The sequence below is a fragment of the Pongo abelii genome, chromosome 22, assembly GCF_028885655.2.
Source record: "Pongo abelii isolate AG06213 chromosome 22, NHGRI_mPonAbe1-v2.0_pri, whole genome shotgun sequence".
In the NCBI taxonomy this organism is placed as follows: Eukaryota; Metazoa; Chordata; class Mammalia; order Primates; family Hominidae; genus Pongo; species Pongo abelii.
Genome location: NC_072007.2, coordinates 54,514,230 through 54,529,639, shown reverse-complemented (window position 1 = coordinate 54,529,639; position 15,410 = coordinate 54,514,230). Strand labels below are relative to the sequence as shown.

Below are 15,410 nucleotides of genomic sequence, written 5' to 3'. Positions count from 1 at the left end.
TGAGTGTGGAGGAGCTGGGAGTGGTGGGGGAGCTGGGGTTGGGTGTGGAGGAGCTGGGGGTTGAGTGTGGAGGAGCTGGGAGTGGTGGGGGAGCTGGGGGTTGAGTGTGGAGGAGCTGGGGGCTGAGTGTGGAGCAGCTGGGAGTGGTGGGGGAGCTGGGGGCTGAGTGTGGAGCAGGGGACTGAGTATAGAACAGCTGGGAATGGTGGGGGAGCTGGGAGTGGTGGAGAAATGGAGAACGAAGAAAGGATTATGGGGGAATGGGGCATGTCCACAGCTGGAGCTCTGGTGACCTGGACAGGAGGTGAGGAGGTGCCCTGGAAGGAAACAAGAGGGACAGGGCAAAGGGGTGGGGCATGTGGAAACCAGGGAGGGCTTCAGGAGAGGGTAGCCCAGACTCTGATGGCGCCAACAGGAAGCAGCTTGGTGAGGGGCCGCCTGCCCATGGTCAGCCCCAAAGACAGTTCTGCCACGCCCCCTGGTGGCAGCGCCTAAAGCCACAACCACGTTCCAGGGTGCACAGCCCGTGGGATGCAGAGGCCTCTGGGATGGCAGGAGGAGCTGGTCCTGGGAACCATGCATGTCACCAGCTTCCCTCCCTCCCCACGCCCTGACCTTGAACCCCTGGTTAGCTCCTGTTCCCACTGGACCCCCGTCCCCTTCCTTGATCACTTTATGCATGCCTGGCACTGCCATCCTCCTTCCCAGCATGTCCACCCCCCCACCACTGCCGGGGGAACTCCATGGCTCGCCGGGCCACGTACTGGCTGCCCCCACCTGAGCTCCAGGACGAGGGCATGCTCATGACAGTGCCCTTGGTACCTGAAAGCACCTGGCACGCAGCAGCCAGAGTCACTGTCCAGTGAACCCAGGACCGAGCTCTCCGGTTCTGTCACGGCCCCTCTCTGGGCTTCCCAACGTCCCAAGATCTATTTCTAGGGCTGGGGTTCTGGTGCTGTGCTGCCCGGAGCTGAGTCCCAGCCAAGCCCTACAAGCTGCAGGGCCCCGGGCGGAGCAAAGCCTCATCCGCAAGTGAGGACACTAAGGACCCCCAGGGCCACCTGGGCTAAGGGCAGATGCAGGTGAGGACAGGCCTGGCCCAGCAGAAGCACCTGCGTGTGGGGCGCCACACTGGATCACCTCAAAGAAACAGAGAGAGAGAGAGAGAGAGCTCAAACAAGCACGCAGCCAGTGCCTACAGGAGGCTGGGGACAGTGCCACCATTCCAGGCCCGAGCTATGGTTTTGGGCATATTTGTGGAAACCCCAAAGTGAATGCTTGTGACTTGTGCACTTTTCCATACACTCACGCACACGTGAATAAACATGCGTGGTATACGGGTACCACCGCCACCCCCCCGACCATGCAAAATGCGTCCATACCAGCCTATGAGAAAGGGGAGGAGCCCCACCTTACCCTGGACGTGGGAGGCTCCTCCGCTGCCTGGGCCAGGGTAATCCTGGCCCCAAGGCAAAGAGTGCTGTGGGCGTGTGCAGCAGGTGTGGGTGCCCGTGAGGCCTTCCTGAGGCCCGGCCTCAGTGGGAGGAAGGCTACTGGAGAACCCAGCTCCCACGGAGGAAGAACCATAAGTGTCAGGCCGAGACCCGATGCGGGGTGCACCGGGGCCTTCCTGCCTTACCCATGGGCCCCCCACGCCCTCTCAAGGCGGTAGAATGAATCCGCTGATTCCACGCAGCGGGTGGGGAGGGCCAAGGGGGTGTGGTGGGTACCAGTGCAATTGAGGGTTCGAGTCTTGCGGGACCAGGGCCTGCACACCCGTTCCGGGCCCAGCACCTGACACACAGGGAGGTGCAAACCAGACCACACAGAACAGCCATGCCAGCAGCCAGAGCGGGTGTTTCCCACACCGCCACCCCAACGCTGGGCAGCTCCTGCCACCCACCCAGCGTGGGGCCTCTCAGGCTAGCCTGGCCCTGGCTGCTCAGGCAGAGACAGACCCAAAAGGCAACAGATATGTGACACTGAGTGAAGTGTGCAAACACCTGACTCCCACCCCAAATGCTTTCTTCCCCAAACAACCCTGCACACACAGATGAACACAGCACAAACTCGAACACCAACACACTTTATTTCCCTTCAGACGCGTCTGCAAGCTTCTGCCACACCTGAACCCACGGCCTGGCCCCAACGCTACCATCACTCCCCAGAGGTCAATCCTGGGGGCTGAGGAGCTGCAATTTCCCTTTCTTCCTGAAAATTAAGAGAACTGAGACTAATTGAAGAAACCTCACTGCCATTCCTCACTCAGCAGTCTCAGCAGGCCTGAAACATGGCTGTGGGAAGTTGCCATTTTGGGAAGGCGTTTATTCTCTGCGGCTACAGGGATTGCCTGCTTTAGAAACCCCCTTACGCTGATTAACTGAAAAGTCCCTTCAGAGTCAAGAACCAACCTTTCATGGTCCGTAAATGTGGTATTTCTGGTTTCCTGATGAGGAGACTTGCAAACCTAAAAATGTTCTTCCTTCCAAAAACTAACTAACCTGAAGTATAAAACCTCAGACGGCAGACTTTTCTATTTCTGGAAAAGCTGGCTGCCATTTGTTTTTGGGACACAGTGAGGCAAGTCCCTGTGGCAGAGAACGAATTGGCCCCTCGGCCTCTGTATGTGAGAGCAGCCCAGCCATGCCCGGGAAGAAACATCCCCCATGCACTGCAGCACACTCTCCTTACAGAGAGAACGCCTGCAGGTCTCAGCAAAAAAAAAAAAAAAAGGGCCTGCCAGACTCCCAGCTGGATGGAAAGCAGCCGACAGCTCCTCAGCCAGAGGGTAAGGCCAAGTGCTGGCGCCTAGCTGGGCCCTCGTCCATGCGCGTCACTTTCCAGTGAGTTCCAGCACCTTCCTCACCATGGCTCCAATCCCGTCGTGGATGTGGTGGAGTGCCGTCTCGCACATGAAGGCTGGGGTCGTGACCACCTTGTTTTTCTGGTCCACGTGAGCTTCGTGTGCAGAGTTATGGAAAAATCCACCCACCACGGACCCGAGGGACTTTTAGGTGTGGAGCCCCAGCCCCTCCCCCACCCTCACCGCATGTCCTAACTTTGTTCTCAGATAACTTGGAACAGGAGAACTCGCTCCTGGTGCAGTCTGTGTGGGCAGGACCCCGCTTTCTGTATGATTTATGCTGCTGAACAACATAAGAAGGAACCTGTTCCCAATTCACATGCATTCTAGAGGAAGAAAGCAGGGGGAAATTCCAGGGAACGGAGCACCTTTCATGCCAGCATCACACAGGCCCAACACCCATACATGGCCACGAGCTGCCCCGCCATGGGGGCGCACACATGCCTGGGGTCCTCACAACCACCACGGGAGGCAGTGGCAGCGCCTCCACTTTTCAGATGAAGAACTGGCCGTGAGGGAGCCGGTCCTCATGCTGCAGGGCAACAGGCAACAGGGCAGCATGTGGCACAACTGGGGCCGGCCAGCCCACAGACCTGAGCCTCCCCAACACCACCCAAGACATGTGTCCCCATCTTCCTGAAAGCAGTCAGAGGCCTGGGGCCAGCCTTGCCCTGCGCTCCTGCCCGGCAGGAAAGCCGCAGGGAGGGAGACGGGGCCTGACGTCCGAAGCTGCCTGTGAGTAAATAGCTACCCTATTGAGAGGAACTGCACCCTTCGGAACAACACCTGCAGGGGACCAGGTCCATGCTCTACTCATTCCAGTGCCTTCCGGCACCCTGGAGTGTTCTGTTCTCTCAAATGGGCCCACATGGACATTCTCCCAGATCCAGGCAGGGCCTTCCATGAGCCTCCCTCCAAATCTCCCTGGGCAACAGCCCCACTGGCGTTCTTGGTCCATCATCTCAGAACTCAGGGGACACACCTCAACAGAAGGGGCTGGAGGCCACGAGGCTGGCTGAATCACCTGGCCACCCAAACTGGCCTGAGAACTTCCACCCAAATAAAGCCAGGAAGCCCCTTCTGCACGCCCGGCCGCTTTCCCCCAGCATCTCAGGAAGCCCCTGCCTCCTGCACGCCCAGCCGCTCTCCCTCCACACCTTGCGCACACTCTTTCCTCACCCTCCCCTGGCTGGGCCCCGAGTGTTGCTGCCTGGGGGTTGCTGAGCAGACTCAACAGTCAGGCTAGGGACCTGGATCTGCCAACCACGCACCAAAGCTGCGCTTCTGACGTGTGTCTGCGACCCACCTCACACCAGCTGGGCTGTCACAGCCATCTGCTCTATGCCCTCAGACAGATAGCCATGGTGCCCACCGGGGGAGGCCCCACAGGGAGAGCAGCAGGTGCAGCTGCCAGTGAAGAGGCCACCCACCAAGGCAGCCCGGAGGGAAGGGCATCCCTATGCACGTCTCCGGGACAAGCACGACGGCAGGCCGGGCCTGGCTACCAGGAAGGATATGACCACTTCCTTCACGCAGTGCTTGGCACCCAGGGCCTTGATGGCCTCCGCGGTCCCGGCGTAAGGCCACTTGCCACCTTCCTCCTGCTCGTGGCCCACGGTGACCTCGACGCCTCTGAGCACCTTGGCCGCGAGGACAGGCGCAATGCAGCACAAGCTGAAAGGTGAGAACATGGGTCAGGCAGGCTGCATGGCCTGCAGAACAGAAATTACCCTTGCCACGACCCCAGGCTGCCCTGCCACGGGAGCCCTGCCGTCCCTGCCCCCTGTGAGCCTGGGCTGCCAGAAGGCTGTGGCCCATGGGATGTGATGGAGGTGGCACCAGGTGACTCAAGGCTGAGAGTGAAGTGTCCTCAGCCCCACTCCCCGCCGAGCACTCCCTGCAGGCACTCAAGCACCAGGCCAACGACCCCCGAGGTGAGCCCCCAACAGCCATGGGCTAAGCCCCAAGGTCCTGCCACACCCACCCCTGGGACCTGCTTCTGCTTCACCAGGAACCCCTCCCTGCCCAGCCAACAGAGGCCCCTCTGTGTGCCAGGCACTGTGCCCACAGCAGGGCCTTCAGTGACCTGTGTTGTCCAGCACCTCATGGCCACCCAGGGGCAACAGTGGAAGGGTCACGGCCTCATTAAACAGCAGCCCCATCCCCTGGCAACCTGTGGTGTAGCCCACAGCTGTCAGGCCCCATCCTGCCCTCAACACCCCACACCTTGGCCCGTCTTCCTTCATCCCTCCTCCCGCTGTCTACAGCCCTACCCACTCCCGATAGGCCCAGGTGGAAACTGCTACCATGGGCTGTAACGAAACTTAAAAACACATCTCACAACCAGGTGCAGTGGCTCATGCCTGTAATCCCAGCACTTTGGGCGGCCGAAGCAGGCAGATCACCTGAGGTCGGGAGCTCGAGACCAGCCTAACATGGCGAAAACTATTAAAATTAACAAAAGTTCAGCCTGGTGGCAGGTGCCTGTAATCCCAGCTACTTGGGAGGCTGAGGCAGAATTGCTTGACCCTGGGAGGCGGAGGTTGCAGTGAGCCAAGATCACTCCAGCCTGGGCAACAAAGCGATACTCTCAAAACAAACCTGCCCCGAAAAACTGCATGTCCTGAAGCAGCTTCTGGCTGCCTATGAGATGAAATCCCCCTGCCGCCCTCTGAGCAGGCAGGAAGTCCGGGAAGCAGGTTCTCAGCAGCTCCCGATGCTGCGTGCAGCCGCCCGGCCATCAAGTGCCAGCTACAGATGCCACAGCGGCTCCTGGCACAGCCCAGCGCCCACCTCAACTACTGCATTCAAGGAAGGGGTCCCAGCAGTGAGTGGCCAGGCCGCCTAACAGCCCCTGGCTGGCCACGCAGGCCTCTGGCACCAGGCTGAGGGGTGGGTGGGGCTGGCTGCAGGAGGGACCTCAAGACAGGCTGGCATGTAAAGGGTGTGCTCGGCCACAGAGCCACACCACACCACGCCCCTTCTTCTCTTAGGAAGGGAAAGCTGCAGCGGTTAAGGATTTAGGTTTCCTCAGGAAAAGAGCCTGTGGGTCACCGTGCACGGAAGCCCTGTGGCTGGACCGGGGAGCAGACGGGCTTGTGCCCTGCAGTTTTCAGGAGAGCTTCATGGCTGGACTAGGGAGATGGGCTTGCGCCCCGCACATGCTCAGAGGCAGTGGTTCACCTGCTAGGGGCTGTCTTGTTTCACCGAGATTTTGAATTAGTCACAAAAGAAAGGGCCATGGGCAACTCCCTCTGGGCGCTCATCCCGGGAACGTTTCTCTGACAAGCACGGGATCCCGAGGTGGAGACCGTGGGCGAAATCTTCACCCCGGCTGTGATGCGGCTGCAGCAGGGACCTCCTTCGGGAGCTCTGAGCCTGCACCTCTTCCCGTGGCTCCGCCTTAGGGGCCTCCCTGGACGGTGACCAGACAGTTCCTTAAGTGAGTGACTGTGGGTGGGGAGTGTCTTTCCCAGCCCCGCTCAGACAGAGGATTCCGACAGAGCCTTATCCTTGCTGGGTTGACAGAACCCGGTAGTGAGCGGCCATTGCGAGTGCGCCTCACAGATGTTCATCAACGCAAGTGCAGCTCTCGCCCTGCCAGCACCAGACACAGCTGAGACCTGGACAGCGCAGCGCAGTGCCGCGTTCCAGGACCACCAAGCAGCAGATGCCGGGAGGCTCGAGGAAGCATCACACCTGCCGAGGCGGAACTCGGCCTTGCTGGGTCACCCTCACACATCTGAGAGTGACTTCCCGGCAGCAGACGGTGAAGAGCACACACTCCCTGCGGGGCTGTGACCCGCCACGTAAGCCAAGGCGCTTACGTGGATGAAGGAGTGGGCACCCTACTCGTGCCGCCAGCCTCAGGACCCAGGCTTTGTCTGAGCAGGGACAAAGGGGCGTGGTCGGCTGTGGCTCCCCAGGAGGGAGGCCGCTGGGAGTGGACAGCATCAGGGATGGTGCACGTGCTGCAGTGACTGGCCAGAAGTCAGCGGGGTTGGGGGTACTGTGGCTAAGGGGCTTGGGAGAAGGGGTCTGGTAAAGGCTAGCGGTCCTGAGGGACTGCCTAGGGACACCTCTGGGAGCCAAGAGAATTCCAGGTCTCCTCTAGGGAAGTGAAGTGTGCCCTCTCCTTCCTGTTAAGTCACCAGTGACATCGTGTGAAATCCCCTCAGTTAAAACAAGAAAATCAGCTGTGAGTTTTCAGATCAGCGGCAGCTCCTGGCTGAGAACAGAGGCTGCAGGCCCACGCACCCTCCTCCCTCACTCCCCGAGGCCTGCGCGGCTGTACACACCCGATGGGCTTCCCGGCCTGGTGGAACTCCTTCAAGACACGCTCCACTTCTTTATTCACCTTGCAATCTTTCCCGTCCACGGCAAACGTGCTCCTACCGGGAGACAAAAGGCCTCCTCAGACAGCCTCACAACCAGGGTCTATTCCTCGGGGGCTTCCTAGGCACAGCTCCAGACCCTCAGTCAGCTGCAGCAAGGGACATGGGCATGGCTGCACATATGCGCGTTTGATGTGAACATATTTTCCTGTTTTTTAAACAGAAAGAAGCATAGAAAGCAGGAGGATCAGGAAGTGGTGCAGCAGGAGGCCACCAGGACGAGAGGACCCACGCCCTGGAACCTTCCGAAGCAGCTGGCGGAAGCTGGGCTGCGGTGCTGAGACTCAGACACCGGTTTCCGGCTCCTAACTCCCGTGGTGCTTCTTAGCTTTCTGTTACGACGTTGGCTGTGTTGGGCCTTGGGCAGCCTCTGACCTCCTGCCCGCCTTTCACCTGCCCCAAAGCAGGACTCTAATGTTCCCCACCTTTCTGACTGTGGGTCTCAGGACCCTCTCCTGAGAGGGTCCCCCACTCCCTGGGGGAGAATGCTGACGTCATGTTTCCCTGAGCACTGTGAGCCACTCCAGCAAACGGGGTTGTGGGAAGCCCAACTTGAAGCCAATCGGTCAGTTCCAGAGGCTCAGACTTGTTACCGGTGTGTGTCAGAGGGCAGTTTTGGGGACGGAGCCCTCAACCCGTGCGATCAGACGCTACCCCAGGTCCATACTGTTGGAACTGAATTAGAAGGCAGCAGCGACCCCTGCGTGGTGCATGGGGAAGACCCTTCACACCCACCTTCTGTGTGGACGACTGTTGTGGTGGGAAGGGGAGAAACACAGTGTGAGAGTTTTTCCTTAAAACAAAGGGGCAGCAGGAAACTCCAGGAGTTCCCGAAAAAAGAAACGCAATCGGCTTCCAGGCATACCAAGCACTCTTGCTTCGATGACCGTGAAGGAAACGCCAGTTTACCTGCGACACCAGCATCCACGCCTCAGGCCAAGGAGCAGGAGCTGTGGAGGGCACGTGGGGCACGGGAGGTCTTTCCACACTGCCCATGAGGCGTGTGATTTGGCAATGCCACCAAATCTACAAGTGGACACAGCTTCCCACGAACCCACCCCTGGGCTCTACGCCACCCTCACGCACCCCAGTCCTCTGCCCCAGCATTTTCCACATGTCTTTGCTGGCAGAGTGCTGGGAATCTTCTGGAGGCAGTGGGTGTTCGCCGTCCCCATGGGTGACTGTCTCAGAGGGTGCAGAGTGGCCACGGCTGCAGCTCAGCAGAGTGCACTGCACCATGAACACGCAGGGCAGGCTCACCCAGAACGCTCTGGACAGATCAGTGAAAATGGGAGCTTCGCCCAGGGGACATGGACTCAGACACACGGGCACGTCAATCCCAGGGCCCATCAACACCTTGAAAACCAAGACCAAGACCCACTGACCCCAAGAACCACCACACACCTCAAGCCTGTGCCTCTGGGTTGGCAAAACGTGAAGGAGCGATGCCAGGGCACGTAGCCACCAGCACACCCTCCAGCTGCCCCTGCGCCCCGCCACACACGGTGTCAGTGGTCAGAGCCTCGTGGAGACGGCAGCAACGCGGGGACAACTGGACAAAAGATGGAGCCTGACGTGGGGCTGCGTGAGGTCAGGGGTGTGGGTGGCACCGACGAGGCTTGCTGGCTTTCAGGAGTGGGGGGATGACAGGCTGGGGTGGGGCTTCCGGTGAGAGAGAGGGGTGAGGGCACGGCCAAGGGCACTGAGAAAACGGCTGGCATCTGAGGAAGGCGACCTCTGAGGTTTCGGGATAAGGAGGGGCGCATTCTTCGGATGGAGACTGCCTGCCCCTCGACTCTGGGTGCAGGCTACCCAGAGTGGGGTGAGCGATCAGCCAGCCTCCAACCTGCCCTTGAAACAGGAGCTGCCGACCGGCGCCAGCCCTGCTGGGGCTACCACCCACACTGCGGCACAGAAGCCACCTGCACGCTCAGATGCACTGTGGCCAGTGCTCCTGCAGGTGGCAGAGCTGTCCCTGGAGGGTCAGCCCGGCACCACCTCCACCTCGCAGGCAGGGCCATGGGGGCAGTGCCCAGAGAACCTCCATGAATGTGCAAAGAGAGAGAGGAGACACAGAACAGAAAGAAGATCTGGAACTCAAGGACGCCACCGTGTGGGAGCCGGCCAGGCCTCCACGGTTCACGGTCCAGCTACCATGGAAACAACCCTAACAGCCATGCCAAGGCGGCCTCCCTTCTTCCTGTCAGGACCGCCGCCCAAACTACCAAGAAGGAAACCCATTTCTGATCCTTTAAGTTTCCATAAGAGAACTGGGGCCAGGCGCGGTGGCTCAGGCCTGGAATCCCAGCACTTTGGGAGGCAGGAGGGTCACTTGAGCCCAGAAGTTCCAGACCAATTTGGGCTACATACATGGCTACAAAAAAAAAAAAAAAAAAAACCACACAAAAAAAAACATGGGCATGGTGGCATGCGCCTAGAGTCTCAGCTACTCAGGAGGATGAGGCTCGATGGCGGCTTGAGCCCAGGAGATCATGGCTGCAGTGAGCTAGGATCATGCCACTGCATCCCTGCCTGGGCAACAGACCAAGACCTCATCTCTACAGGAAAAAAAAAAAAAAAAAAAAGAAAGAGAGAGAGAAAAAACTGGTACCTGCAAGGAGTAAATACTCAGAGACTGATTTCAATGTGATGAGACCTACCAGCACAGTGATGAGATAAGAGGGATCCCCAAACCCACTCTGACAGCTGTTGGGTACCAGGAATGCTGAGAGAAGAGGCAGCAGAGAAGCAGAAAAAAAGCATGTCTCGCTAAAACGCTACCTAAGACCCAACCCGAAGAACGGCTCCTGAGTCAGAGGGCAGGCACGTGCCCTGCCCAGACCCTAAACCCAGAGGCTGCTCCTATCACCACCCCGTCCCATCGCTGCTCCACTGCCCACATCGGACAGCAGGCAGGTGCACCCCCTTCCCATCTGCTCCACATGGAAAGCGGGAGACCTCGAAGCTCAAATACACACAGGTTTTTAGCTGCTCCAAAGCCTCCTGGAAAGATGGCGGCATCATGGTGGGCTGCACTGAGGTTGGCCAGGTCTGTGATCTTGCCACGGGCGATCCTCGCAGACTCGGTCAAAACATTCCTGGGAAAGAACACAGGGCAAAAAGCCTCAGCATGCAGGTGGAGGACTGTGGAGCGGGGCAGGGGCACAGCCCACAGGCAACACGCTCCACACACGTGGCTCTCAGCCACACGGGGATTTACTTCCAGGTCAGCATGTTTGGTCACTACCTGGAAAGGCAACATGGTTCTAGCAACGCTAAATCTATGCTGGGCTCTTCAGATCACCACTTCAGAACCTGCGCCAAATCACTCTGAATCTTCTGCACCGTCAGTCAAGGCCCATGGGAAACGAAAGTCTCTCCGAGTGTCTAAAGCAGACAGAATTCTGTGCATTCATCGGGACGGTGGGACTCAGGGGGGAAGGTAAGAAGCCAGGACTCAGGACCAGTGAAGCAACCCGAAGGCCAGCCACCGCAGGAAGCTGCTAGCCCCCAGGTGTGGGGGCCGAAGGTGCAAGTCCAGGTGCAGAAGCCAGGGTCCCAGGCAGGAAAAGAAATCACAGGGGTCCCCACTGGTGAGAAGCACAGCCCCAGGAGGCGGCTATGGCTTCTTCCTCGGATCTCCAGCCCCGACCTCTCATGGTCCGAAGCCAGCTGGAAGGCAGCTGGGAATGGCCTGCACAGGGCTGTCGGGCAGGACGGGTAAGGGAAGGGGATCTCGGGCCACACAGGCCAGAACCACACACACCGCAGTAACAGACATGCTGCTGGGAACCAGCAAAACAGATCTGGAGCCCAGACAGGGGAAGAAGGTGGGCGACCAAACTGAGAAACACCATCTTTGCTCAAGACCAAGTATGAGCAGCTTTACTCAGTGGGAAGCGATACAGTCGCCATTTTCACTCCTTCTGTGAGTACTGGAAGGAAGGCACTCCTGAGCCCTAGCAGCATTACTTCCAGAACAGCCTGAGCACAGCTGCTCAGAAGGACGTTCATTTCCACACAAGACTTGGTTTACGCTAAGCCAGCAAAAAAAGGCTGCACCGTGGGAGGTGGACAAGAAGCAAGTTCCAATCCCACCCCCACACCTGCTCTCGCCTTCGGACGGCTGCCCCTTGGTGTGGTCAATCACGTGCATCTGAGGGACGTCAGGAGCAAAGATCTGGACTTCGGCCCCTCCACGGCTCAGGTGCACCAGGATCCTGCACGGGGGAAAACCAGAGACAACTCTTCAAAACGTGCCCCACTCAGATTTGTGTTAACACATTTTTAAAAACAGGATTTTAGCTAAGTGCCAGGAGCAAATTCCTAATGTATATTAATATCTTACTTGCTCTGCAAAAAGTTATGGTTGGTTCCATACCAAGCCAAATATCCCCCACACCCCCATTCCAATTCACTGTCGGTTGGTGGGTTACAACTATGACAGACCCTCAGAAGTAGGCTATGGAGATCAGCTGGTCCCAACAGCTCCCTTTGCAAACTGGGGTATGGGGGCCGGGTGACTCCACTGAGGGCACAGCCTGGAGGCATGCGGGTCCCCGGCTGCTGAGTGCTCTGCCTACACCCAGGGCCTGGCTGCCCTCCTCCAGTTGCTTGCTGCAAGCACCAAGAGTGAGAAGCAGCAGTGTGCTCAAGAGTGCCACGTGCACAGAGGGTGTGACGGGGCTTTCAGTCACTACTTAGTTCAATTTCTAGTCTCCCTCAACTTTCCCATCACAGACGGTGGGAGAGACACAGAGACCCCAGGACAACACCACAGGCCAGGCAGCTCCATCTCCCCAAGGGCAAGGGCAACAGAAGCTCCTCCTGGGGACAACAGCTGACATTACGAGGGCTCACGCTGGCATCCGCAACTCCCGGCGCCAACAAGAGATAGGTCGCTAAGCCCACCCACATACTAAGCCCTCAGTGCCCCTTACGTGGAGGAGGAAACCGAGGCATGAAGTGCAGTGACTTGCCAGAGGGAGAGGTCAGCACCTGTCCCTGGCACTTGGGTTCCGCTACCCATAAGAAATCCACCCAGACACCCCAGACACAGTGACCTGCCGTTCTGCCTGGGAGGGCTCAAGCTATTCGGGGCTATTTTCTAACCCACTAAGGCCAAATCATGAAACACATCCTGGCCCTTTCCCCCAGCTCACTCTGCCTAGTGCCAACTCCAACCGGCGCAGGCGGGCCGCCCACAAAGCCACCAGGCTCAGGCCCCTCTCCATGGCCTGACACCCCTTCGCCACCACCCAGCTCTCCCCTCTCCAGTTCACCCTGAACCACATGGGAACTACAGGTACCTGGCATGTGTGGTGGCCTCCTGCCCTACCGGTTAGGCCTGCAGTCATTTCCAGTAACACAGGAAATCAGGCCACCAACCACTCAGCAACAGCTGACCAGTTATATAAACGGTAACCTGTCTAGGACCCAGAAATACCAACTGTTAAAATGATGTTGAGAACTGAATGAATGGGAATTACTTCCCATGCGTCAGAAACACTTGCAAAACATGGGTGAGCGTGATCTCAGTGTTTTCAAAATGTGTGTGTCCTGAAAAACACTCAAGTGAAATGCTGAGTGATCACCTCTAGGTGACACTTAAAAACTGTTCTTCCTTAGTGTCTCCCTGGGTTTTGCGAGTCATTTTTGCTTTTTTTTAGCCAAGAATAGGGTATTTAAAATACAAGCTCTCTCGGCCGGGTGCAGTGGCTCATGCCTGTAATCCCAGCACTTTGGGAGGCTGAAGCGGGAGGATCACTTGAGGTCAGGAGTCTGAGACCAGCCTGGCCAACATGGTGAAACTCCGTATCTACTAAAAATACCCAAATTAGTTGGGTGTGGTGGTGCATGCTTGTAGTCCCAGCTACTCGGAAGGCTGAGGCAGGAGAATCGCTTGAACCCAGGAGGCGGAGGCCGCAGTGAGCCAAGATCGCACCACTGCACTCCAGACTGGGCGCTGTCTCAAAAGACAAAAAGTAAAAATAAAATAAAATACATGCTTTCTCTAAGTTGTTCAAAAAAGAGTAAACTTCACTGGTAAAGAGGCCTTCTCGAGGCCCCCGGGGTGGAGGACCAGCTGCTCCTGAGGACTTACGCCGAGGCCTCGTGGATCTCGGTCCCATCGTAGACTCCGCATCCAGACAGCACCTGCGAGAGGAGCGGGAGCTGACCCGGGGGAAAGGGGCCGACCTGGGAGGCGAGAGTTGACTCGGGGGAAAGGGGCCGACCTGGGCGGCGGGAGCTGACCCGGGAAAATGGGGCCGACCTGGGCCACAGAAGCTGACTCGGGGTGAAGGAGCCGACCTGGGGCGGCGGGAGCGGACCTAGGAAGAGGGGCCGACCTTGGGCAGAGAACAGCGAAGGCTGATCTCTGGAGGCGGGAGCTGACCTCACCCCCTCCGTCCACTCACCAGCGCAACCCTGGCCGCGGGGCGCGGCACGGAGAGGTGAAGGGCTGCGCGCTGGGAAGGCGTCCGACCGCCGGGGTACAGGGACGCGAACGCAGATGCCGCAGCGAGCCTCGAGGCCACCAGGGCCCTCACAGCCGCCATTGCGGTGAGGACAGCGGGGTCGGAAGGTCACGCCGGGACAGAGCGTGCGCACCCACCCGTCGACAAACGCGTTGCTTGTCGGGACCGCGCCTGCGCGGCCTTCGGGGCAGAGCCAAGACCCGCCCCCGTCTCAGCCCTATCCCGTGAGTGCCCCCGGTGGGCGGGGCCACGCCTGCGCAGAGCCTCCGGGTAGAGTTTCGGGAACCGTGTTTTCCTTCCGGTGGTGGCTGACGGCTCGGGCTCGAGGTTGAGGGATGCTGGTGACTCCCGGGGTTCCCAGCCCCGCCCTCATCGGACGCCTCCACAGGCGGCGCGCCCTTCCCGCCATCCGCGGAGCAGCCTTGCCTCGGGGCGGCTCAGCCTGGGGCTTGTTACCTTACCTCCCTCTCATCCTTAACTCACCAGCACGAGCACCCAGGGTCCACATCCTCCTAAATGGCCATTCGTCATAATCTCGGCGTCAGGACCCACGCGGGGTCAGGACTACCCCTCCGCTTTCATACTGTCTCCTGGCGGAGCGACCCCTCCGGGTTTTACCGACGCCGGGATGTTGCATCCTGGAAACTGCAGTTCCACCCAGGGGCTTCATCTGGGTTAGTCTGGGGGTAAGTGGGCCGCCGATTCTGTTTGGGTTTTTTTTTCTTTTTTGAGACCGAGTTTCCCTCTTGTTGCCCAGGCAGGAGTGCAATGGCGCGAACTCGGCTCAACACAACCTCCGCCTCCCAGGTTCAAGCGACTCTCCTGCCTCAGCCTCCCGAGTAGCTGGGACTACAGGCATGCGCCACCACGCCAGGCTAATTTTGTATTTTTAGTGGAGAGGGGGTTTCTCCATGTTGGTCTGGCTGGTCTGGAACTCTCGACCTCAGGTGATCCGCCCGCCTCGGCCTCCCAAAGTGCTGGGATTACAGGCGTGAGCCACCACTCCCGGGCACTGTTTGGGTTTTTTTTTGTTTGTTTGTTTTTTTAACGTTCACAGCACAGCTGTGAAGATCCCAGCGGCTCAGGTCCTAGCTGGAATTCTTCCGTTAAAAAAATCTATTTGTTATGCATGGGTTAGTTCACAGAGGAATGGCTGGATAAGTGCTGGCTCTTTCCCCGATTTACACATTTTCAACCTAATAATTCAGGTTTTTTAAATAACCTGAATGGTTACTGCTGGAGGATGTTCACAGGGACACGCTGGATTCTACAGACACATCTGATGATCTAGCCCACGGCTGTCACTTTCCCCACTGTCGCGTCATCCATCACTAAGACTTTACTGCCAATCCTTGCAAGATAGTGGGGAACTAGAATAACAGACATGGGACATTAACAGTTAAAACCAAAGACGAGCTTGGCACATTTGACTGTCCTCGTTCCTGCTCCTCCGTGCCTGGCCCTCTTCAGGCTTCTCAGGTCCTGCGGAGCGGCCAGCCAGGGAGCCTCAGCTGGTGGGGGTGATGGGGTTGTGGGATGGCACAAAAAAAACACCAAGCGCCACTCAGAAAGGAAATGCCGAATGCAGACTCTCGCTCAGTCGGTGCAGGGGCCAGGACCATCTCTACCAAGTGCGCAGGAGCTGCCCCTGGCCGGGAGCTCCCAGACCCCACT

General features: G+C 58.5%; 1 protein-coding gene across 3 annotated transcripts; it reads right to left on the bottom strand.

Moving 5' to 3' along the window:
* Positions 1–2,070: 2,070 nt before the first annotated feature.
* GATD3 (glutamine amidotransferase class 1 domain containing 3) lies at positions 2,071–14,545 on the bottom strand. 3 transcript variants are annotated; one of them, XM_024239322.3, is made up of 7 exons: positions 13,677–14,545; positions 13,361–13,413; positions 11,364–11,477; positions 10,236–10,355; positions 7,162–7,254; positions 4,381–4,537; positions 2,071–2,962 (listed from the first exon to the last, which is right to left on the bottom strand). In XM_024239322.3, exons 1-7 carry the CDS (start codon positions 13,815–13,817, stop codon positions 2,834–2,836), a joined length of 807 nt encoding a protein of 268 aa, XP_024095090.3. In that variant the 5' UTR covers positions 13,818–14,545; the 3' UTR covers positions 2,071–2,833. The 3 variants fall into 3 exon arrangements, with proteins under 3 accessions (XP_024095090.3, XP_054398592.2, XP_024095091.3); XM_054542617.2 differs by having other exon boundaries at positions 2,071–4,537; XM_024239323.3 differs by lacking the exons at positions 2,071–2,962; positions 4,381–4,537 and adding an exon at positions 4,544–6,313.
* Positions 14,546–15,410: the final 865 nt, after the last annotated feature.